The sequence below is a fragment of the Drosophila melanogaster genome, chromosome 3L, assembly GCF_000001215.4.
Source record: "Drosophila melanogaster chromosome 3L".
NCBI classification, from domain to species: domain Eukaryota; kingdom Metazoa; phylum Arthropoda; class Insecta; order Diptera; family Drosophilidae; genus Drosophila; species Drosophila melanogaster.
Window position 1 is genome coordinate 12246758 of NT_037436.4, and position 24865 is coordinate 12271622.

A 24865-nucleotide genomic window follows, 5' to 3' on the forward strand; every position below is an offset into this window, starting at 1 on the left:
TTGCAATTGGAATTGGAAAGGAAAGTGGTAGTGGTAGAGGAGTTTGGGACCTCAAATGAACAACTGGCCAGCATTCAGCATTTTGCGGCCAATTTCTAGTAAGTCTGGGTATATATTTGTCAGACGACCAGCAAATTGGTTTAGGAGGGTGGGATTACTCCTGCTCCTGGTCCAGCCTGAAAATCCAACTATTGAAATTGGAATTACTCATCGATAGCTAATCAAATGGCTTAGCTGTTGGATATCCAATACTCGCAATACTCACTTCTAGAGCAGGCGAACGGAATCGAGGACGAAGGATATGTCTGGCATTGAGTGGATTAGGGCCAAGTGTGTTGGCCGAGTACTTGGCTCATTAACAGCTTCTGGCACGCACAAACCTTTCGGCTCCTCAGCCAGGTCGAAGTGAATGGCCCGGGTCCATAAATAAGACGTCAATAAATAAAAATGGGAAATGGCAGCAGAAGACCCCATTCATTTCGACAGTCCAAATTAGAAGCTTCACTGGAGAATATATCTCAAGTTACGCTTGGCTTAAAATTCAATGGCGTTTTATGTTGCAAAAGATGGGGCTTTAATTGAATCTTTAATCAGGAGTGGGAGTTAGGCCCAACAAGTTTTACAAGACAATAGAATGTTTAATGAGAATTTCTGTAATTTGACATTTTGTTCATGCTTTAAACATGGAAAGCGCTTTTAAGGAATATAAAATTTTTGTAATATTTTATTTAAAAGAATAGTACAAAATTACTTACAGTTACAGCCAACAGTTCATTAAGCTACGCACATCTTTTCTATCTTTCTGTAGTTAAATGTATCTCACAAACATTCTTTGGCTCAATTAATACCCAGAGAATATGGGATAGCACATCGTCAACACATTCTTGGCATCATCGACAAAGGAAATCCCTAATGGCGCTGTGCAGCCACAGTTTCGACAACGTCTACGGCCCAAACATGGAATTACCCACACAAAATTAAATAACGAAATATTTGCGAGCAGGACCCTCAACTACGTCGGCTTATTTTGCTCAAGGTAAATAGAATTCTTGAAACAGAGCAGCGCATAACGCTCTTGTGTAATTGCGGCCTTTCTGGGCTGCAGGACCCAAACAAATACCAACACAAGCCCAAAACCAAAAACAAAAACATGAACAGGAAGAATAACATTGGCCTGCAGCAAAACATAAATGTCCTTGTTGCGGTCGGCGGTCAGAATCGGAAACTTTTTGCGCACGTTTGCCCCGGAAGTTGTGCTTGGGGGGTAAAAAGGACGAAAGAACGAAGCTGGGGGAGGGGGTCGAATTGAAAAGGGGCGGGGCCACAAAGAGGCGGCCAGGTCATTGCAGGCAGGCATGGCTGTAAATCACAGTGGACACTGCAGCGCCCAGAAAATTGGCGAGGCTCCGTAAGGTGGCCAACCCCGAAAGGAATCTCGGAAACCTGCAGCGTCTATTTTCTGGCCCAAGGTTAAAGTTATAAATTATTATCGCCATGGCTGCTTGACTTCTTTGGGGGTTAGATAAATAATAATTTTAATTTAATACCTGCCCTTTGACATTATGTATTTCCGCTTAATAAAAGTGGGATCATTGAAATGGGATCACAAGTTGAATGCGACTTTTAATTATTCGCAACATTTATTGTTTTAATTTTTAAGTATGAATTGGCAGTCCAATTTGACTGATTTGACCGATCCAGTATTAATTGATCTTATTTTGTTCTCACCACATTAATTCATTAAATTCAAGCGACTGTAAGACGGTTTTTAATATTCCATTTTAATTACCTGAAACAGAAAGAGAACTTTAATTAAATATTTATAAAATTTCAATTGTTCTTAAATGTTGAATACTAGATAATGAATTACTAGAATTACAAAAGTTGTTTGTTAGTTGCAACAATACTAAACTTTCCTTTCACTAACTATCTAAAATTTCCCAGCATTTAATTAAATCAATTTCATGTTCTCACAATTAAAAATCAAATAGTCAATACAATATCAATGAATTATAATTTCAATAAAAAGTATATTAAAATTGAGTAAATTTCGATTGTTTTGATATTAAATGAACTGAGATTCTAATTATTTGGATCGAAGTTACCACGATCCTATTTCGTTTATTAATATTATAAATATTTTTACACGAAATATCCAAAGAATTCCCCAGGTCTCGTTACAAAAATTACGAAACTCAAACAATTTTAATGCAAATTCTTTTATTTTTTTTCTCCCCCACCATGACTAAGTAACATGCTTATGGGGCACAAAGTTGCGCTAATAAAAATCTGGCTAGCACGTAAAAGTCATTGACACGACACAGCAAGTGTTCAAACATTGTCGCGGCTTATCAGCGTTTACAGCGCCTTCGGCTATCTCCGGAGAATTCGCAGCCGAAGGATTCTTCTCTAGGTTTCTAGGCTGGCAAAATCCAGTTTGCGAAAGTATCTGAAATTTGCATGTTAACTCGATGTGCGTGGGCTTTTGGTGGTAATGCCTTCCGCTGCAGCCTCCTGCTTTTCCGGGAATAGCAAGCCGAAAGCAGGTTGGTTACTTGGCGAAAAGTTTTTGGGAAATTGAGCAATAAACTTTGCGCGCACCCCTCTCTCACCCGCATATGTGAGTTAAGCAAGCGTGACTGTTTGCCATTTTGGGTGAATGTGGATTTTGGGGCAGGTAGATAGGTAGTTGGGGTAGCCACTCATCGCCAGATGCGTCCTTACTTCGGCCGGAGGAGTAATGAAAGAAATATGCAAATATTGCGGTTTAATTAACTCGTCTTTGTCCCCTTAAACCCGCCTCATTCACCTTGCTCAAACGATTTTAATTGCCGGCCCATCTGGCGTATGAGTAATGGCGATGGTGATGATGATGCTGAAGGCGGCGAATGCCAAAGTCAATTATAAGAATACCGGTAATAAACTGTGCAAATTGCGCATACGCCGCGTGTGCCATACAGACATTTGGACGCAACGCATAAATAATTCAGCACAGCAAAATACGTAAATCGTTAGCCGTAAACAACAAAACAAGACACTTGCGATTTGAGAGTGGCACTCTGGAAAATTCTCAACCTAATTTCCGACAGGAAAAACAGTCTTGAATTGGAACAATTAGCCTGGCCAGTTAGGAAAAGTAATTTCCCCTCATTAAATGCCTTCTCTTCTTACGCCAAAAAAAAAAAAGTGCAATGCAACACAAGGAGCGACAGATGATGATGATGATGAAAATTGCTTCGCAGTTGAAAGTGTAACCACAAATGGCAAATGCCACAGACGCCTGGCTACGTGAGCGCATTTCGAGAGGGAAATTAAATTGAAATGAGACGCGTTGCCGCGTACGGAAAATGGAATGGGTTGGCGGAGAGCTACAAGTTGTTAAGACTATGGCTGCAAAACAGCACAACAAATGAGAGCAACAAACAACAAATAACACTGGGAAAAGCGGAAAATGCCGAGGCAACCGAAAGGAATTAAAAACGGAGCTGCCGAGCGGCGGCGGCGTCGTCAGGCGGAAATTAAGTTTACGGCGTCGCCTTTCCTTTGCATTTTCACGACCCAACTGATGTGCAAGGCTACCGCGGAAAAATATGCTAAATAAACGCGAGTGCATGCAGAAAATTATATGAAAACAGCAACCGTATGCCAGAGCCACATCCGCAGTGAGTCCCAACTTTAAATTCCCCGGCTGCATTTTCACTTGGATTTCGAAATTGAAAGTAATAAGATTTCTTTTTATGAGGAGTGTTTATCAAGGTAATAAAAATGCTTTACGGCCTTTAAGTCTACGATTTAAGCATAAAGAACGTTATTGTTAGCCATAAATCAAAAAGTTATTTGTATGTCAAGTTTATGGATTTCATTTTCTTTTTAATATTGACAGACTTAACTAGACCTTGGCAAATTCGAAATTAATTTTTAAGAATAACATTTTTAAATAAATTATATATTTTTACAAATCACTATATTTTATTATGTGCAGAATAAAATAATAAATATTGTCATTTCAATTAAATAACCATTTTCATTCAATTAAATCGTCAATTTTCCAAGAGAATAATCAATGGAAAATATTACAAAAATACGTGTTTATTTAAGGTGTTTTTTCGAATATATATTTTTGTATTTTTTAGTTGGCTACCACAGTTGAAAATATTTTCTCTTGCATAAATTTGCAGACAGCCAGCCGACGAATTCAGTTAAAGCGACTGCATTAATGTGAAATGAAGTTGTGCACTTTGCCCGCCTTGTCAGTCCGTCAGTTGGATAGATATATATATATATATATATACAGGTATATTCCCTTGACACGCCCCTTTTTTCCGCATTTTCATCTCCAGGGGAAGGGCGAGTGTTTAAGGCAACATGTGAAGTGAAATGAAACGAAACGAAACAAGTGCATTATTTGCATTAAATTATGCATACGGCGTAGGTAAACGAAGGTAAAGGGTTGAGAGGAAAGAAAAGTGTCAGCAGCCGCGCGATTTCACACGCAGCTGGGTGGCGATGGGTGGTGGGTGAGAATGGGCGTGGGAAACCCAATGGGTGGTGCTTGTTGAAGGGCCGCACAAACAATGCGAGAAAATAAAAAGCAGATCGCGTGAACCACTGCGGGCCCACAGACCTCAGAGTCGAGATCTCGAGGGGCTCTCAAGTTGATGCGCAGAATTTGTGCAATTTAAATTGAAACTCGAGCGGAGGAGTCACTTATTCATGGCGACAGGTGGATAACTCGGTAAAAAAGAGCAAAAGCAGCAGGTCGAGCTCGACTGATAACGGAAATTAGATAAAAAAAAAACATTTGAGGAAAGCGAGATTTAAATAACAAATAAGGCTATAATTTCCGTTTTTACTCTACAGCAGAGCGCAGCAATTCAGTTTTCACAGGAAAGCGAATACTCAGCTCGAAAATATTTTAAAAATTTATAACCAGGCTAAGTAGTTGAGTGTTGGCCAGCAAAAAGTTGCATTTCATTAGGCTGAAAAGAGATATGAGTAATATATAGTTCTGAATAATGTTAAAAGCAAGGCTTAGTATCCTTGATTTATAAAGTTCATTAACCATGTATTCACATTAAATAAGCTTAGAGACTTGGCAATTTCTTGCTTTCTTATTTAATTTAGGAATATTTGCAAAGACTTCTGTTTTTGTTTGGCATTGTGATTTCTTTTTTCCATTTATTGATTAATCCCCCTTTTTGCTGAAAGTTATGATACCACATCCCGAGTACATAAAGCATGAAAATGTGCAATTTGTCATGCTCTGGGCTGCCTTATCCTTTTCTTTTATGTCCAGCTGCATGACAATCAAATTAGTTTTGTTGCACATCCAAAACCGCTTCCTTCGGGCATCCCCCGCATATGTTTACAAATCCCTGGGAGTCAAACAGTAAGCATTCAGCAGACGGTGGAAAATGGGTGGCATCTGTTCCCTAAGCTGTTGCTTTTGTGGGTGACGCAGTATGGTGGTTATGGAGACCAGAGAAGGACCACGAGTATGACCACTGGCGGCGGCTCCTTCGAGACTCGACCAAGTTACGGCCAAAGGAAAAGCTGGAGCCGGAGCTAAAGAAATCGTTTGCCTTTTCCGAACGACCACAACATTGGCTGCTGACATGCAGCACATGCCATAAAATGCAATAGCCAGCCATGGCAACAAATGTCCTGCCCCTTCCATACCATTCCATCCAATCCACTCCATTCCATTCCCTTGACTAGACTTCGCTTCCTGTGGGTTTCCCCTTCCTGCACTGATATCATCCCTCTGCTTTGCATAGTCAACTGATTTTGATGGCATTTTCGCACAGCTTAAAACAATTTGCCATAATGCTTTTACTGCGTAGCGACGTCGTGATGTCATCGCCAGGGGCATAAGATTGTGATGGCTAAAGCTGGCGGCTATAACTGGTGCGGTTCGTTGCTTTTTGGCCAGGAAACAGACAAAAACTCAAAATGTGAACAAAGAATCTAGTGATTTTTAGTGGCTGCAAATCAAATAAAAATTATTATTATTTATTATGCTGTTATACCAAGCATTATTATTTTTTATTCAAATATTACTTATTTTATTTTTTTTTTTATTAAGTTACTGATTTTTATTTAAATATTTGTTTGCTTATTTAATTATCACATTTCTTGGACCCATGCAAATAACTTGAAAACCCATAGCACCAAAGCGATGCATTTAAATCGCATGAAACATTGATTTGCAATCGACAGAGGGGGATTTTCGCGGACAGGGAGATCTTAAAATTGGTTGAAGTTTGGCGAGAGTTCCGAGTGAACCATACCCATAAGAACGTCCAGGACCACATCCGCTGTGATTACACTTAACTCCGCGAAAATTGAAACGGCTAGAGGGAAATAAAACGGTTACGTCGTGGGCGCGCAATAAATGCTCGTAAAATAAAGTGAAATGGCTTTCTCTTGCCTTCTTGACGGCCACTGAAAATGCATTTCCGATAGCCATGTGTGCCTGTCTGTGTGTGTGTGTGGGTGTGTGGGGGCGTACCCTTGTGTACGTGAGTATCTGTGTGAGGGCGTGACTCCCCGGCTGCAACAACATGCAACGCTAAAAGCCATGACCGTCGTCGTGCTGCACGCAATCATCAGGAGTTCACGCCAAATCTGCAGCTACTTTTGTTTAAGAGCTAAAAGGTTCCGCCGAAATCCCCACAAGATTTTCCAGGCAAAGGAGGCGGCAGCGGATTGCACACGCATCGAACATGGCTGATATAATAATAATAATAATAATAGTTAGGAGCCCTCTGCTGCCTTTCTGCCGGTTTGTTAGTTTGGCTGTTTGCCGACTTTTGCAACTTTTGCGAGCCGGTAACAGGAACTTTGCCGTGTGGAAAATTCAATGGGGAATCGGGCGTTGCCTCGTTGCCTCGTTGCCACGTTTCCACGTTGGAAAAGTTATAAGCAGGTCAGTGCCGGCCAAATCAGTGGCAGCTACCGAAGTGGAGATGATTTCGAAATGTGCTGAAAACTACTTAAGTCCAGGGGCTTAAAAACTATGGCATGGCCCGCAAAAAAGCAAAAGAAAGCCTTTCCGATGGGCGGGTCAACGGGAGGAAACGGGCCAGGAAACCATCTACCAGCAGTTCGAACTCGACACACAATAACATAGATAGTTTATGGATTCGCTGCTAAATAAAGTTTTGATAAAGAGTCTTATAACACAGAAGCTATCGTGTTGCTGTACAGTAAAAGTGCCAATAACAATTGCACAAAAACAGGAGTAACAGATTTTGTTCGTATGTTTTTCAGAAACTTCTTTATTTCTAAAAACGAAATCAAACTGAACTTAAGTTGATGAACTAATTTGTAGTACAACACAAATCCTTAACTACTTTTAGACTGCATTTAAGTATTTTCTATTTTTAAATATTAAACTGGCTACAATAAATCCTGCTAATCCCTTTAGGTTATTAATCAAAGCATTGCAAGGTCTCTGAGTATTTTCCACATTTTTACAATCTCAAAAGGAAGTCTAAAACTAAACTAGGCTACTTTCAAACTTCTTCGCAGATAAAAGTGATGACAGTGAATAATAAAATGGGAACACTAGCAGCAATGCCAGTAGTCGGCAGGCAAATGTCTGCGCCTCACGAATCACTAAAAATTTTAACAAAAGTTAAACTTCCGCTTCCTGGCTCCGCTGGCAACGGAAGTGAGTAAAGCTTTTCAACATTAAAAAGATGTAAAGGCCCCGCGACAGCGCCAAAAAGCTGAGAAAAAAGTCGAAGGAAGGAAAGTGGGGAAAGTGGCGCTGTGGCAGCGGAAAATTGTGCAAAAATACTTATAGCTATGATGATGGCAGGCCATTCGTGGGGGAGCGAGCATGTAGATAAGCTGCGTAGATTCTACCCAGGAACAGGATCTACCCCTCCCCCCACACCCCACCATCCACCAACCAAATATGCCACGAATATTCAAAACATGCGCTTAAAAGTATGTATTTTCGAGCACATGGCATCAGCAAAAAAAAAAAATGTGGGAATACCTCAAAAAAAAAAAGCAAAGGAATGGAATGGAAAACCTGACGAGAAAGCCTCCGACAAAAATGTGCAGCATGCTTAGCGGGGCAGGCGAGTCACGTGCTGACCTCCTCGTAAGGATAAACTTTTTGCACAAAACCAACCAGGTGGCATGTGGCACACCAGGATGTTTGCATATCGTTTGTGGGCAGGGCAGGATGTTCCTCTTGCCTACCTTCGCCGCAGTTAAGCCAAGCAAATTACAGTTGATGGACCAAAAAAAAAGAAGCAAATCAGTCAATTGGAGTTTCATTCACTTCCGAGAAATAAATAAAAATATTATCGTAGTTTTAAAACAGCGATTATGTTTATAGAAATGTGAATGAATCGGGGCAATGAGAGTATACGATATATGTCGTTAAAGTTCATCATAATTAAGAATCAGTAAACATTTGATTGCGGCAATGAGGTGCTGATGCATTAAATCTCAAGGTGGTAATACAATCCGTTATTAACAAATATTTAACAATTTTTTTTTTGTTCTCTGTAGTGTGGGAAGTACTTAAAGCAATCCTCCGGAAAATGGAGAAAACCGAAAGCTGCTTCCTGCCAAAGCTGAAGAAAAACAGCCTAGAGCGAGTGCAGCAAAAGCAAATCGCCCAGAAAGATTCAATCAAACAAACAAGCCCAAAGGCATAGTTTCGTTCGGTGGGTGAACAGCTGTGGGTGGTGGAATAAGGCAGTGGGGAAGGTCAACCGCTGCCCCACCATCCTCACTCCCCTCTAACCTCTACCATCAAGCCAATGGCAGGCGTAGAAGTATAGAAAAGTAAGTGAAAGATGGCAAAGTACTGCTAACAAAAGCTGCAAACGTGACAAAATTAGTGAACAATGGCCCGCAGTCTGCGGATGAGATGAAGAAGGAACTGCCGACGGAAAAAAGATTGGTGGTGGTCGGAGGTGGAGTGGGAGGAGAAAGGTGCCCGTAGAGGTTGGGGATCCGGGGGGCAGTACCTTATGAACTCTCAGTAACGACGGCAGGATGTGATCCTCAGCCACAGGCACACAACGACTAAATGTGGTCAACGACGGCGAACAAAAGGAAATGAGAAGAGGTAACTAAAACGATGGTGTACCGACTATGGGATACCTTCTAATTGGATTTTTATTAAGAAACGCAAGCAATGCAACTAATTGGCAAATCTATAGAATTCTCCCTGAAACTATTTTGCATTTCATTTAAATTAAATCGCATCTATTTATATTTTCTTAAATAATTTCAGTCAAGAAATACTACATTTACTATAGGATTTCAAAAAGGTAAATAGTGAATATAGTGTATCGGTCATACACCTATTTTCATAGCGATAAACGGTATAAAAGCATAAAGACGCATCAGGCAAACAAAGGCAGACTAGTGAAAATGCACACATAATGGCCAGAACGCACACAATGCCAGGCCAGTGTGCGTGGATATGAATGTGCGTTTTCCGAAAGCCAGAAAAGTTCTGCGTGGGGGCAGTGGAAAATGATGGCCGGCGGAAAAGCGTGTAAGAGATTGACGAACGAACGCCTCAGTCGATGGTCGACTGTCAACTGGCCATGGACAATTTGCGCCCTGGCAAATTGAAATCGAAACGAAACGAATCGAAGTGAAGTGAAGAATGAATCGCAGCTAAACGAAGCCAGCGAGCTAAATGTTTGACTTTCGATGACTCAATCGGAGGGCGCAAATATTTGCCTTGAAGCCTCGGGGGGTGGAGGGCGAAACTTAAAGGTGGCCGCGTTGAAATAAAATGAAAATGAAAAGGGGAATGAATACCAGGCCAAATGCATTCCAGTTGCTCTCGCCTGGAATGAAAATGTTTGTCAGGCCAAGTTCTCAAACGAGAAAAAAGCGAAAAAAGACAGATATAAAGTGAAAAGTAGGAAGTTGGAATGGTTGGCATAGCGCAAAAGTTGCTCAGCTAGTGGCACCTTCCACTCGCTGTGACAACGGAAAATCACAACACTAGAGAAATAGTTGAGCCAACTTTCAAGTAACATCAGAGTTCAGGTGACTACCCATCCCACCTACCCACTCAACTCCTCTTCCCTCTTGCCACCCGAATTTTCGTCCTGACTGTGACACAAGTATGTCAGGACATTATAGGAGACCGCTCGATACGGGCTAGAAAATATTTCAGGCACGCACACAGCTCCGGCAAAATATGCATTAGAAAATGTCATAACATAAATTTAATAAACCATGACAGCGACAGCCAATCTTTGGCTTCAGTTTTAGCTTTGGTTTTTCCAATGCACAGGCAGAAAAAGTGGTATCGTTTTTACTTACCAAATAGGTTTTAAAAATATAATAATATAATAATTTATTAGGCACTACAACATATGATTAAGATATCGCAGGCATAAGATTAAATCATTTTCAACTAATTTGTATTTAGCTTTTCGAAGCTTTTGGCAATAGTAATAGGAATATTTATTAAAATTTTGACCTAAAAAGTCAATTCTTTTACATAACAAACAAATCAAAAATCGATTAGGACTTCTCCTGTCATTTTTTGTCTACGTGTGCCATGTTCTTCTATATCATCGGCATGCTGCATGCCGACTCTACTAAGCCGGCGAAATATTGCGTATACGCAGGATGGGCTCTGTGCTGACTTAGCAGAACATCCCGGTTCGAAACGTATGCTTTATGATGTGCATGCACGTCGGTTATACTGGGTACTGGTGAACCAAAACACACAGCTTTATGGAATACATGGCTTTTATAGATTTCAACCAGCACATTTGTCTTGCTTATCAAGGAGCCATCATCCAACCAACCCGACTTCACTGTGAGAACCCATTTTCCCGCCCATGTGCCGACGTAATCGCTCATGTCGTTTGGAACATGAATGATAGGATTCCTGGAGACGAGTTGGCCAATTTCGTTGGCTCAAATCCGGTGGAGCTCAGTCAGGCTCAGCTTGTCGGGCAATTGCTGCATAATTTGCACAAAACATACGTTCCATTTATGGCAGCTAATAGATATTTAATCATATGCCAGAGCGTGAGTGCTCTGTGCGTCAAGTGAGTGGTCCGAGATTAGATTAGATTTATCGGATACCGACAGCGGCAGGAAGCACAAGGATGCAGTGTCCCAGGACATTAACATAGTCGCCATGATAGGGCGTAAAATATTCACTACTTTCCGCTCAGATCTATTGAAGTAATTTTAATTTATAATTTATTAATATCTGTCAGTATTTGTTGACCATTTGCATAGTTCAGAGTGAGGTCAATTAAAAAGTGCATTATTTATTCATGAACACTTTTTGTGTAATTTTAAACAAATTAGCGTAAATTAATTGCAAATTAATTATACAATTTTGTAATAATTTTTCAAATAACTTATGTAAGTAGAAACGTTAATGCTTAATGATAAAAAGAAATATTAAAAATTTATTTCTGGCAAGTACTTTATATTTCCGAAGCATTGTGTGTCGTGCTTTAGAATGTTTATGGCCATTAATCAAAATGTATTTGCTGCCGGCAAATTGATTAACATTTTCCGAGTGTTGTATACTGCAAATGGGTCTTGGAATTGGCGACCCAAGTCGACGGGGGTTACTGACTAACTGCCACATAAAAGCGGCTTATCGCAGCTCTGCTTTGTGCCTGGTCATGGCATTTTGTCAACTTAATTCTGGCACTGATTAGTTACCGATGACTGAGACAGCTTTCCTCCACATCCACATCTACACATTTACATCTACGTCACAGCGTGTATTCAATGCTCAGATTTTCCTTTAACTTTGTGGGTGCGGCAAGGTAAACAAGATAAACGACCAAAAGAATGAAGCAGCCAGACACAAAGGCCGTAGGTAAAATAGGCAAGCTCTGAGCGAAAATGAAAAGAAAAATGAAAAACTCTTGGAAATTGCACTACTAAATTATTTCAATTAAGAAACTCTCGGCGCACAAAATCAACTTTCTCTCTTGAGGAGGAAAACAAAACAAAAAAAAAAGAAACGAGGGTGAGCACAAAATGAAATCTAATCAGCAAATTGTTGAAATAACAGCGAAAAAAAGCACAGAGCCGAGCACAAAGAGCGGTGGCATTTTGGGGCCAGTGGGGCGGAGGGTCATCTCATTCAATGCCCGATATGGTCTACGGTCCCTCGGCGAATACGGAACCCATATATCGTGGTGGGTGTGGGTGCGATTATCAGCACTGCCGATAAGCATGGTGTTTATACACTCGCTCTATCGTAATATCGCACTATCGCAATATCAGACCATCTGACGATGTGAATGGGGCACGTACGTACCTGGGGCACCGTGGACACCATGGGCACCATGGCCATTGGTTGGACAGACGACGATGGCCAAGTGTCGAAAGCGGAAAACGAGTTAATCAATTGCCATTTGTCGAGGACTCGAAATAAATGCATATGCACATATCATAGAGCGACAGGAGTCAGTTCAGCCAGGAGACAGCTGGTAACAAAATGTTTGCTCAACAATGCTCTCGAATTTAAAGTACAGACGAAACTGCATAAATTGAACAAATTGATAAAATACTAATCAAATTTTAAGGAAGTGATATTTATTAATAATTGTACTTGAACTGAGAAGAAACAACTTTGGATTCCGATTTTTTTTAATATATTTGTATATCCGCAATGGACTTGATAAGCACTTTTCTGATTCAAATATTGCCTCATAGAAACCGCTTAAAGCGCAAAAGCATTCGTTCAGTTGCCAAACGAATAATTTATAAATATCCATTAAAAAATACAGATAAAAAACATTTTTGTATGAAAAAGTGAACTATCAATATTTTGATTTTCCAAAATCAAAAAGGGCAAGTGCCTAGATAAAAAAGTTTTAGTTTTTTATTCATTCGTTAAATTGAATTTTCTTAAATAAATGTAAATTCGACTAAACGAGGCCCGACTGTAGAACATGTAATGCACACATGGCGTATGCAGAAATATGCAAAAGGGGAAGTTCGTATACGCGTATACGCGGCGTTGGGCTGGCAACCGAGCGCAAGTGGAAAGACAGTCAGTCGGGCAAACCAATAGATAGGACCATGGATAGAAAGATGGACCGGGAGGCAGGACAGACAAATACCCGTGCGAGAAATCAATCTCAGATAGACGGATGGATGGAGCAGCAATCGACATGTGAATTTTTGTGCAAATTGAAACACGCTTCTGATACGTGCAGGCAAATAAAATAGTTCACGGCGGCCAGGAAAGAAATGCAGCGGGAACACAGGGGATTGAGCAAACAAACAAAGGGAACGCAAACAAATCTGTTACTGGAAAACACGCAATAAACTATGCAACGTGGGGCGAGGGGTGGGAGGGCAAAAAGGGTGGCATTCCAGCTGAAACTGGCCAAGAGACCCTCGTAACTCGCAACTCAAAGGGGCGACAAACAAAGGTGTGCAATCACCGTTCGACGCTGTAAACATTTCAATTATTCCCGTCTGTAGATACTTTAATGATATTTTTTTACTTTGCGTCTGCTGCTATCTTAATTAAATTGATAAACACAATCTGCCTGACTTCGGAAATCTGCGCTATCAACCAATGCAAACGTCTGTTAAAGTCATTTTCTTATCTTTCATCATAAAATTACTTATGACTTTACTTCGATATACACTCTTTTGAATACACAATGCTTATTAATATGGTGTTTTTCTCAACAAATTCTTAAATTTAACATTAAACGTTTATATTTCACTTCAACCCCAAACTTAAACTTAATCAATAGAAAAGTGAACATATTCGATTTTACTTATGAGCGTCAATGACGTCTTTCAGATTCGCCTTATCAGGTGGAAACCTTTACTTGAAAGCACCTAAAAAATGTGTATAATTTATAATCGCCATTTCTATGACGTGTTGAATTAAAAGTTAATCGTCACTCGTGCCGAATGAGTTTCTATGCCAATTTGCCTGGCTAACGAGAACGAATGGGTACCTGCATACTTTAGTGTTTCCCACTTTTTTCAAACAAAACAGCCTGTGTGCGTTGCATTTTTGCTCAGAGGTTAGGTGAGGGTTTCCCACAGCTAGTGATTCATTCATTTCATTGGCCGGTCATTCAGGTACCCTCCAACCATCAATCCATCCAACCATCCATCTGTCCATCATTTTGGGCATTTTGGGAGGCTGTCGCTCGAACCGCATTGCCATGGCCGTGCATCAGGATGGCAGCCAAGCGTTTGGGCCAAGTGTGGGGGCCTCGTAAAAAAAACCAGAAGCATCCTACGAATTTTGTTTTCATCTCCATCATATATTTTTTTTTGTAGAGGGGCTGATGGGGGCAAGGTCGCGGGGAGGTAAAGAGCGGAGTTCGGACCGAATAACAACCAATTTATTTGGCCACGCTGCAAATTGTTACCCAACTCGCATTCGATCACCATCATCATCGTCATCATCGCCATCATGGTAGAGGTCCTGACCCACTCTGCTCCTCTTCTGCTCCTCCTGCTCCTTAGGCTCCTCTCTGGCTACCACAGTGCTCCCTCCTGGTCGAACAGTTCTCGTCGTGGTCGTCGTCATCATCAAAAATCGTTGATTGCAACAAAACAAATTGCATTTTAAGGCGATTACTTGTCGGACCGTCTGCTCTAGATGAATAGTCGAGTGGTGCTCCTGCCGTCGAGTGGGTTTCGGTCCATGGTCCCTGTCCATTTCAACCGATGGCATCCGGATCCGATTCCCCCAATCAGCAGCAGTTCGCTTGGGCATTCGGTCATGTGTGCGGTGGAGTGGCCGATTTTTTAATAAATCATGGCGCATTAGTATTGGGTGCACAAAAAATGCACTTCTTCCAATTTTTTTTAGCAGCCGGATTTCCGTAAATTGGCTGGCATCAATCGAGTAGAGCTAGCCAGTAGTTTGGATAGGTCACATATTTTGCAGCCTGATATAGATTACGAATGATGGTTGCGCAGATGAATTAAAAAAAACTCAAAATTGACCATTTTCCCAACCAAAATGCCATGAAACGGTTTGAATAAATGAATTGCGACAAATGATGTCAAAACAATTTTGGGGAATCAAAAACCAATCCACCATTTAAGCTTAAGACACAATGCTTAATACCAAACAAGATTTATATCGATTATCTTTGAATAAATGTACAAACAAAAGGAACAAGTTACTTGGCTTTTGTTGAGCATCTTAAACAATTACTAACTGAGACCTTAACCTTGCTAAATTTACAATAATGTGCGTTGAAAATAAGTGTCCCCATCGGTGTAGTAAAACCGTTTGAATTTGGTATTATGATCTGTGCTAAAGCTGTTTACAAAACGCCCTTTGGAGAGCCGCTAATAAAAGCAAATCCACGCCCAGCTAAACGCATTCGCTTCGAGGGGAAAAAAAGGCAGCCAATAAAATGCCAGGAATGCTAAAAAATGCATGATTCAAGCCATAAAAACAACACAAAACGACCGGGACAGCCGTCGTCCTCGGGAAAAAGGACAACGCGTCGTACATTTCCATGAGTCACCAGCTCAGCTTGTTTTTTTTTCGAGTCCTGGTCGTTTTATTCACGCACACGCGAAGGTAACGCTAGAAAGCCAGGGGAAAATCCAAAAAAAAAAAACAAACAAATATATTTATATATATAGGAAAAAATCGGCTTAGAATGGTATACGAATTCGTAGAAATGGGCGATTTTCCTAGTGGATTGCAGCGCATAAATTGGCTAAATAAATGCAAATGCCTGCGTGAATGTGGCCTAGTCGCGGACAACGCGGCGCATTAGTAATGTAATTTGATTTGATTTTTATGTTCTGGTGCTTGCGGGCAGTCGGCATTGAAATGGGCTCCATTCTGTTTTCCATTTCGGGCAAAACTGGATTTTTATGTCCCACTAATGGGCATAAACACACACGGACATACGGACATACGGACACACGGAGTTATCGCAGCTGCCATGCTAATTGTGAACAAGTGATTAAGTTTAATTGCGGGAGAGATAAAAGTATATAGCACTTGCCGTCCAGATCGAAATGTTGTACATGTATGCATTTAGCCCATATCTGTTTAAGTACAATATATGGAAAGCCGCAACCCATCAATCATGAATACAAAAATATCCCGCTCGGCACTTCGGGGCTAAGCGGCTTTGTTATGCAAATTTCCAGCTCTCTGTGGAAAACTGGAGTGTCCAGTGAGGTCAGGGGTCAGTCAGATGTTAGTCGGCGATGAGGGGGCAGGGGTGTTGGGTTGTAATAAAAATTCACAAGTCAAAAGTCTGCAATTGGCAAACGGCAAACATTTCGAAAGCCACTTTGTAGCAGCACGGGATTAAATATCAGAGTCAAAGTTATTGCAAAATATTTCAATGGAACATCTAGCTTACAATTAAATGCAAACATTTCTAAATAGTTTTGTTTCACTTGTGTCCAGTAGTTATTTACAATTAAACTGGCCATGCATATTTCTAATTTATTTTAGCCGCCCGTCCAGAATTCTGGCCCAAAATTGTGTGAATCAAAATATTGCACATTGTTCATTCGATTTGATGGCGCAAAATGAAAAATAATTTTGCAAACGGACGGCAAACAATTGGTTGAAATTCTAGAAACTCTGACCCCGTCGATATCTCGATGCCATGTGCAAATTGAAACTAATTAAAGCCGAGTAATGAATTTATATATATTCAACGGACGGACAAACGGACGGACAGATAGCTCTGCAATTGTTGAATGTGGTTTGGTTTGGATTGGATTGGATTGGTTCGGATGAGTTTCGATGGGATTGCCATTGGCGTGATGCTCCTCCTCAGGCAGTTGGACAATCAGATTTGCAGTTGTTAAAGTGGTTTCGATTTCAATCGATTCGGGGGATTTGATTAATTGCATTGTAACTAGCAATTACAGTAAATTTAATAATTGCCACTCAATGCAATTCAACGCATCTTCGATGGGAACTCTATTACGCGTGTCGAAATGAACCTATTAAAACAATTCGAACAAAAGGAATACCTATGTATACTGTCGCCATGTCGCGTTAAGTGCAGTTAATATGCATTAATTATCGACGGCAACAAAGATGCAAAATTAACGTAAATCAACCGAATATTGCAATTTTCGCAACAGAAATCGAATGATAAATAAAAAAAAATTAAGAGTTAAATGCTTGCTGAGCTCATTATTTGCGAAATGGAATTTATTAACGACTTTTATTTGCTCGAGCATTAACAAATAAATACTGTGGATACATCATTTATTAATTTACATAATTAATGCCTTACTTATAAGTACATAGAACTCTCCCTTGAACCTAAAAAATAATGTTCAATGTCTAGAAAAGTTAAGTAAGTTATCTGACATGGCAATCTTGATTCGATAAGAAGTGAAACATATATAAAAACTGAGTATTAATAAAGTTCGAGATTGATAGCAACATTGATAGTAAATCAGCATTCACGATGTTTAGGCAAGTTTTCAAAATTTTCATGAAGAAAGCTGATGTGAAAATGTTGAAGTCCTATAAAAATTAGCCTATTGATATTACCAGGCAAATAATTGCGTAGTTCATTTGATGTATTTGCTTTAGTTAGTATGTAGAAAATGTTTAGCGTCTCCATTCAAGTTGCTTTGTGTGTGTACTTAGCCCACTTGTATTGAACTTACTCATCGCACAATGTCGACAATATCGCAAGTATTTCACACAATTTCACACGATTCGCAGACAGATAGTGGTATAGTGGTAAATATACAAATATAGAGGGAGTTACGAGTAACTCTCAATGGGGCAGCAAATACAAGTGGGAGGCATTTCGAAATACTCCAAAATAAGTGGGGCCAGGGTCAGGGGTGTAGTATGTAATATATATATATATATCTGAATAAAACTCACCTCGCTGCAGATTGTGTACTTAATTTAGGCGATGAGTTGCCAGCAGCAGAAACAGAAACATTGACCTCGGAACACTTTTCGACATTCGCCTTCGATGATGATTAAGTACTCGAATGCTTTTCGATTACACGCGTTAATTTCACGAAAATATAGTTTAATGGACTTCTTTTTACAGATTTTCGGTTAAAATAGTTGTGGATTATACAGTTTTTAAAATAATATACAGTAGATATTGGTTTGTCTTCATTTGGTTGTCGAGTTTACTTTGTAGTTAAGGTGTTATAACTGTGCTGTTTTCAATGTTGGAATATTTAATATTTTCAATGCTAGTTTTATATTTAATTAATAAGTCAATTTTGCGGATATTTGCTGTACATTAAAATATACATATTTCATATTTATATATTACATGTTTACTTGCGCATTTTATTGCTTTCCCTAAACAGGTAAAAATTCCAGGAAAATAAACAATTTTTGGTGGCTCAGTTGTGGATGTTTATAGACTTGATTTCAATAATCGCATATTTACACTTCTGAATTTTCGTTTCTGATAAATATTTACGCGATATCTTGAAATCGCCGAAAGTGTAACAACATTTCGACGACCTACAAATCCGGGTGAAATAAAAATGATTCAATTTAGTGGGTTAGTCGCAGCGACTAAATGAAAAGCACCCCGCGATTGAGGTGTAAAATGAGGTAATTTCGAATTTAAAAACCCGGAGACCAGGTAAAAAAAAGTAAAAAAAAAAAAAAAACAAAACAAAACAGGTTTTTAGCGATGATAACAAGATGGAACTAAAAAAAAGGGGAGAGAAAAGGGAAAAACCGGAAAGCTAGACGCGATAAAAAAAATGCTAGTCAAGAAAGCGAAAAGCAGCAACTAACTGTATTCCTATAGAGCATATTTTTAAGGAAATCAACCCAAGCACATGTGGTTTTAAAGGCGACAAACAAACAAACATACGTACACAACCACATGCATCATCTGTTTGTAAAATATTCAATGGAATCCAGTCACGACCCGCCGACGCAAAGACAATTTGCAAAGACAGTCTCGCAATCGCAAAGGCAGAACGACGGCAAATGCAGCGGAAACACAATCGAAAGAGCAATAAAAACTATGCCGACACAAAACCAATTAAATATAGTTGCAGTTAATTAATTATAAACCGTTTGGCGAAACGAAAATAAAACACTGGTGGGCATTATTGATATTTTTAAATTTTTTGGCGTCACTGACACAATTCGCGCTCTCTCGCTCTCTTTTATTTGCCTTTTCTTTTGTTGCTTTGCATGTGTGTTGTGTTTCCCTTGATTTTTTTTTATTGTTTTGTCTTGTTTGTTGCTTCTTTTTATGCTTCTCTCTCTTTGGCAGGAAGAACGAGAAACAAACTCAAAATTCTCTGAATATTTCTTTCATTCGGATTTTTTGTGCTGAGCTGCTGAGCAAAGAAAAAACAACAACAACAAACGCCAACGCGCCTTCTCACACAAGCACAATCAGACTCGCACACACATGCACAGTTCAAATTAGTTGGGGCAACAACAATAAGCGATGACTATTGTTATTTAAACACGGCTGCTTTTTTCTCTCTGCTCATCGCTGCAAAAGCCACGCGACAATTGTTATGTTTCAACTGCATTTGGGGAAATAATACTTTAAGAACGGTACATAAAAAAACATTTAAATCAGCACAGTTTCGCGAAGCAAAGGCAATTACAAAACCAAACACTTGAGGGCGCCGCGACGTGTGGAAAAGAGACGGCAGAGCCAAAGACAAAGACAGCTGAGAAATACGTGGAAGCGGTGATTTTCGATTTGTTTTGCTTTTGCTTTTGAACGTCAATTCTTCAATCTATATTTTTACACACAACAATATTTTAAAAACGTTTATATTAATAGTTGTTTTTGAACACATTTAGCGCCAAAATCTCTTCATATTTTCCCGGCGATTTATCGGATTTACCGATGTATTTTCAACACAAGTGCGAATCTTTTATTTTTTTTATAGGATAACCAAAATAATTTACCAATGTTTTTCGTCTTTAAATATTTGAACTTTTAGGGAAACAGCGTGCGCATTCAGCGCTCTCCCGAATTTAATTGAAATGCGCGCCTCCGGTGCGAAAATTGGAGTGAACCCGACGCAAAGTTGAAATGAAAACAAACTGACGACGGTGTGTCCGAATTTCGGGTGTGTTAAAACACTTCTGCAATGCTAACAGAGCTCTGTAATGTGGATTGTTCTACTGTTGCCATACGGTCACACACTTTTAAGCCGCTCAAGTGCTTGTGACACCACTACATTTGATATATAAATTAATATGCTTCTAAAGAGCTTAATTAATCATAAACTAGTTCATCTCTGGAATTTTGTGCTTATTGTTTGCCCTAACAATTCAGACTTTTGAAATCTTAAAACCCAATTCCTTCCATTGTACTGGACTCCACAATGTAGTGTCGTAGCGGTATAAGTATGATCTCTCTGTTAAGCGCAGCAACAAGGTGGCAGCGCTTGCACTTCCGCTAACGTTAAAAGTTTGAACAACCCGGCAAAATATTTTAAATAATTTAAATAAATAAATAATAATTAAATAATTTAATAAATAAAACACAAAGCCTTTCATCAATTTTAAAGAGCTGCCTATATTATTTTGCTAGATTTTGCTTGTGCTTTTGTAGTAAAACAGAAAGATCGTTAATGAGGAATATGAAAGTGTTTTTACTAAATACAACTTTACCAGAATCTTTGGCATAAAGCCAAAATAATACTTAATATGAAATATGTTCTTATCAAACTTGCAAATTCAATTTTCCCGCCAAATGTAAAGTGTGACCAGTTACAAGTACCAGTCCTTGTGAGCCTCTGGTTTTTTATTAGCTAAAAGCGGCGGGCACTCCGCAACTCAGCTGATCGATCAAACAAAAAATATTGATACACAGGAATTTATGAAAAAAAATGCGCAGCGTTTAGAAAGGAGAAAGTATTTAGTAGCACGCACGAAATGGACAAGAATCTGGATGAGGTTTGTGTTTGTACTCTCCTTTTTTTATATTCAGCCCCCTAAAACCGAATGGACTGTGTGTTTTGACTGCTGTTTACTGATACACGCCCCAATTTTTCATCGCCCAGGTCAAAGACACCGTACAAAAGAAGTTCAATGAAATCCGTGCTGCGTTGCATATGCGCGAGAAGTTGCTGCTCCGGCAACTGGAGGTCATAGCGAACACGCGACAGCAGCAGCAGCTGCTGAAGAAGTCGCCCACCGAAATGGAGAACTCGAACTCGGTTGGCAAGAAAGATCAAAGTGGTGTGCGTTTCATTCCCGGGGAAAGCGAGGATGCGGAGGAGAAACTACTGACAGCCATCCGAAGCTACGGACACTTTCTGCTGGACAACAGTGATATGCAGTTGGCGCTGCAGGATTACCGCACCACGGGTTTGAGGAACGAGGACTACATAGAGCCACTAGATGACCACGAGACCATGTACAAGTGCCTGCAGGATGGGCAAGTATCGTATCTCGATCTGGACGAAGACGGTGCCCCACCAGAGGCCATTGTGGTCGACTTCTCTCGCAACAGAAGTCTCGTCGAAGATAATGCCAAGCGCTCCATTATCAACATTACACTGCAGGAGGCAAAGGATCTGATAAAAAAGGCCAAGATCAAGAGGGATACATATGTGCCGCCCTTAAACTTGGAGGAGCTGGATGACGAGTTGGAATCTTCGATTGCCGAAGCCGTTTCCAGCTTGGGGCGAGAAACCTCTGCCAAATCAAAGAGCAGCGTACAAGAACCACCGAAATGCAAGGGTCGCAAACAGCGCTTCAAGCCAAAAATCACAATCAACAATTGCAATGGCACGATCAATCTGCGCAACATAGCCAGCCTGACCATCAACTGCGCCAGCGAAGAGGCGGTGAGTGCAGAGATGCCCCTGGCCAAGTCCGCCGATTCCAGTACCACCGAACCCTCGAACTCCACGCCCACCACCACCGCCTCCAGTTCCAATTACTCCAGTAATGCCAGCTCCCGTTCGCAGTCCAAAAAGCAAAAGGCGAACAAAAAGCTGGACAAGATAGAGCGTGAACCCAGCTCGGATTCCACTCCTACGCCTGGACAGGCCCAGCGGTACGAGGAGACCGAGATTCACGATGTCACCTGCGATTTTTACAATCGCCTACTCAACGAGATCAAGAAGAGCATGGTAGAGAAGCCACGCAGGACATACAACCAGTTGGCAGAGCCCGTTCAAACATCGGCTGCCGATTCCAGTTGCGATGCCAACTGCAATCCAAAGCAGTCGGCTGCCAAACAGGAGCCAGTTTCGACCACCACATCGCTAACGCACAGCGAATCGGGACCACAATTGCAGCCGGGCAAGCGGCTAATCCTTAAGAACTTCGAGAATCTCAAGATCATCCTCGAGGCAAACAGCGGTGATGAAGACTCATTCCATCCCGTCCAAATCGAGCAGTGGCTGGCAGAGATTATCTCCGAAACGGATCTGGAGCCCATGCAGAACACGGATATCCTGGAGCACAGTCGCATCCACAGCAGCGAGAGTCCCTAGAGCTGCGGACTCGCTGAATTCCGAACTATTTATATCGTTAGTGCACTCAGTATTTTCTGTTTGTTATGATTAGCTATAGATTCCTTAATTTGTTTTTAGTTTAAATTCTAATTTTAATTAGTTTTGATTTCGTGCAGACACTTGCAAATGTTTTTTATATCCAATTTAAACTGAAATTGGCCGCACTGGAGCTTAGGAAATTTTTAATCGAAATCGCTGAAGTTTATACATTTGTGTATAAATATATTAATATTTAGTATACGGCATAAAAGTGAAAGTTTTAGAAATGTAACCATATACTTTTATTTATCAGATAATGTTTTTTAAGAACTAATAGTACCCAAACCTTATTGCTCAATCAACTTTCACCAGAAACCAGAGCCGGATCCAATTGTTTATGTACTTAATGCATTTGATTTTGTGATTTTAATCTTTTCGTAAGACTCGAAACTGGTACCAATTTAGCAAGTAAGCTCCAGCCAGTGTTCAATGCTCACCGTAGCCCATTTGTAAATGCAATCGAGAGAATTCCACATTAAAGTGTTAATTGCCATCACAAAATGAAACATCTATTCGATTTCTTGCTACTGGATCGACCGGTTCGGTTCGTTTCGTTCGCTTGAATTTCGCCATGCAATTGAAATTCGAAATGTACCCTGGGCCATTAGACTTCCAAATCGGGACAATAGATAAGACCATCGAAATATACATTCTAGTTTGGGTGTGCATGTGAGCGAGGCACTCCAAAAGCATTAGTAATGTTGATTCGAGACTAGAGTGGACTTCTTTTATTGAATACACATCTTAATGTATTAGAATAACTTCTATATTGATGTAAGTAAAAGCCTTTGAGTCTTATTTAAGCCACTTAATCGGTAAAATGAATATGCTGGTCCCTGAATATTTATTCTTTTGCTTATTAAAGTATAAAATATGGAGAGCTCCGTATAAATAATTAGAAAATCCTACAAAAATTGCACTATCTGTTACAAAAAGTTCCATTTTCCATTAATGATTTTAAGAGGTCCACTCTAATCTACGCATGTACATATGAACATGGTATCAAGACATCGGACATGGAACGTAGACCATTACTTGACCTTTCCGATAATGTCCAGCAGAAAGGGTGTGTAGTAGGTGATGATGCAATCGGCACCAGCTCGTCGAAAGCCCTTCATGGCCTCCAGCACGGCATCCTTGAGGTCAAAGGCTCCCGCCTTGGCGGCATGATACAGCATAGCGAACTCCCCGGAAACCTGGTAGACGTACAGCGTGTGATACGGATAGGAATCCTTTGTGGATCGTAGGATATCCAGATAGGGCATTCCCGGTTTCACCATCAGCATGTCGGCTCCCTCGGCGACATCACGTTGAATGGCTCTCATTGCTAAGCTTCTGGAGCCACTGGGCAGTTGATAGCACCTCCGGTCACCGAATTTCGGTGCAGATTGTGCTGCCTCCCGGAAGGGTCCATAGAAATTGGATGTGAACTTGGCGGAGTACGCCAGCAGGGATACACTGTTCATCTGGGCATCGATGAGGGCCTGCTTAATGGCCTTCACCCGGTTGTCCATCATGTCCGATGGAGCCACAATGTGTGCTCCAGCTTTGGCATAAGCCACGGCGATCTCGGCTATCCGCTTTATGCTGGGTCCGTTCTCCAGACCCGTTTCGCCCAGCAGGCCGCAGTGACCGTGCGAGGAGTACGGGCAGATGCACACATCACAGGCTATCAGCAGATCCGGAAACCATTCCCGGAGCTTCGGCAGTGCGAGAACGACTGGATTCTTTGCTGAATCCGCATTGGAGGCCTGCTCATCCTTCATGTCCGGGTCCACAACGCCAAAGAGCAGCACCGACGACAGTCCCTTGGCCACCAGCGGTTCCAGGTGCTCCTTCAGGCGATTCAGTCCGAATCTCGAGATTCCTGGCATGCTGGCAATTGGCTGGACATCGTCGTCGTTGCTCACGATGAACACCGGATACATGAGATTGTGCGGCGCTATCTCGCAGCCCGACTCCTGCAGCTGCCGCAGCGTGGCATGGTGCATTCCACTGTGCAGTTTCCGCTCCATTTTGTTCGCTTAGCTCCCGGTGAAAATTAAAACCAACGTAACAACAAGTGAAATTAACGTTCAACTGCCCGCGGGCATATTTAGTGCGTGCTCTATTGCACGGTTGTCCAACACTGTCATGAAAAGATTAGGGTGGCTCACGATAAAATAAAATAATTAAATTTAAAAACTTATATAAATAATTAAGATAAAATTTTATTTATATTAAGAATTTCATAGCGATAAATCCCTTAATTAATTTTTTATCCATATTGATTAAGGATAGGTCAACACTGCGTATGCGTAGTATTACTTGAATATTGCTATTGAATTTGTAATTTATTGAATTCCAGGATTTATTATTAAAA

At 40.6% G+C, this 24865-nt stretch overlaps 3 protein-coding genes across 11 annotated transcripts in view; 1 reads left to right on the plus strand and 2 right to left on the minus strand.

The window, feature by feature from the left end:
- app (approximated) overlaps positions 1-20084 on the minus strand; it is a 60604-nt gene extending 40520 nt beyond the window's left edge. For 7 of the 8 annotated variants that reach the window (NM_001259803.2, NM_001144465.2, NM_001144464.2 and 4 more), the window contains exons 1-2: positions 19898-20084; positions 17864-18153 (exon numbers count right to left, since the gene is read on the minus strand). The gene's annotated coding sequence lies outside the window, so the exon portion shown is untranslated. Of the gene's footprint in view, positions 1-17863; positions 18154-18834; positions 18990-19897 lie in introns of those variants that run through there. The other variant, NM_001300114.1, reaches the window with a different exon arrangement.
- A 686-nt stretch (positions 20085-20770) lies between these two features.
- Positions 20771-23046, plus strand: CG32100 (uncharacterized protein). Its single transcript, NM_168495.3, has 2 exons — positions 20771-20893; positions 21001-23046. Exons 1-2 carry the CDS (start codon positions 20873-20875, stop codon positions 22441-22443), a joined length of 1464 nt encoding a protein of 487 aa, NP_729797.1. The 5' UTR covers positions 20771-20872; the 3' UTR covers positions 22444-23046.
- Pbgs (Porphobilinogen synthase) lies at positions 22695-24588 on the minus strand. 2 transcript variants are annotated; one of them, NM_001274823.1, is made up of 1 exon: positions 22695-24588. In NM_001274823.1, exon 1 carries the CDS (start codon positions 24516-24518, stop codon positions 23535-23537), a length of 984 nt encoding a protein of 327 aa, NP_001261752.1. In that variant the 5' UTR covers positions 24519-24588; the 3' UTR covers positions 22695-23534. The 2 variants fall into 2 exon arrangements, with proteins under 2 accessions (NP_001261752.1, NP_648564.1); NM_140307.4 differs by having other exon boundaries at positions 23211-24588.
- Positions 24589-24865: the final 277 nt, after the last annotated feature.

What these genes read in the sequence shown, in the direction of transcription:
- CG32100 (NM_168495.3), top strand. Translation starts at nt 20,873, where the DNA reads ATGGACAAGAATCTGGATGAG. An exon ending in TGGACAAGAATCTGGATGAG is followed by an intron (nt 20,894 to 21,000) that starts GTTTGTGTTTGT and finishes TTCATCGCCCAG; the next exon opens with GTCAAAGACACCGTACAAAA.
- Pbgs (NM_001274823.1), bottom strand. Translation starts at nt 24,518, where the DNA reads ATGGAGCGGAAACTGCACAGTGGAATGCACCATGCCACGCTGCGGCAG.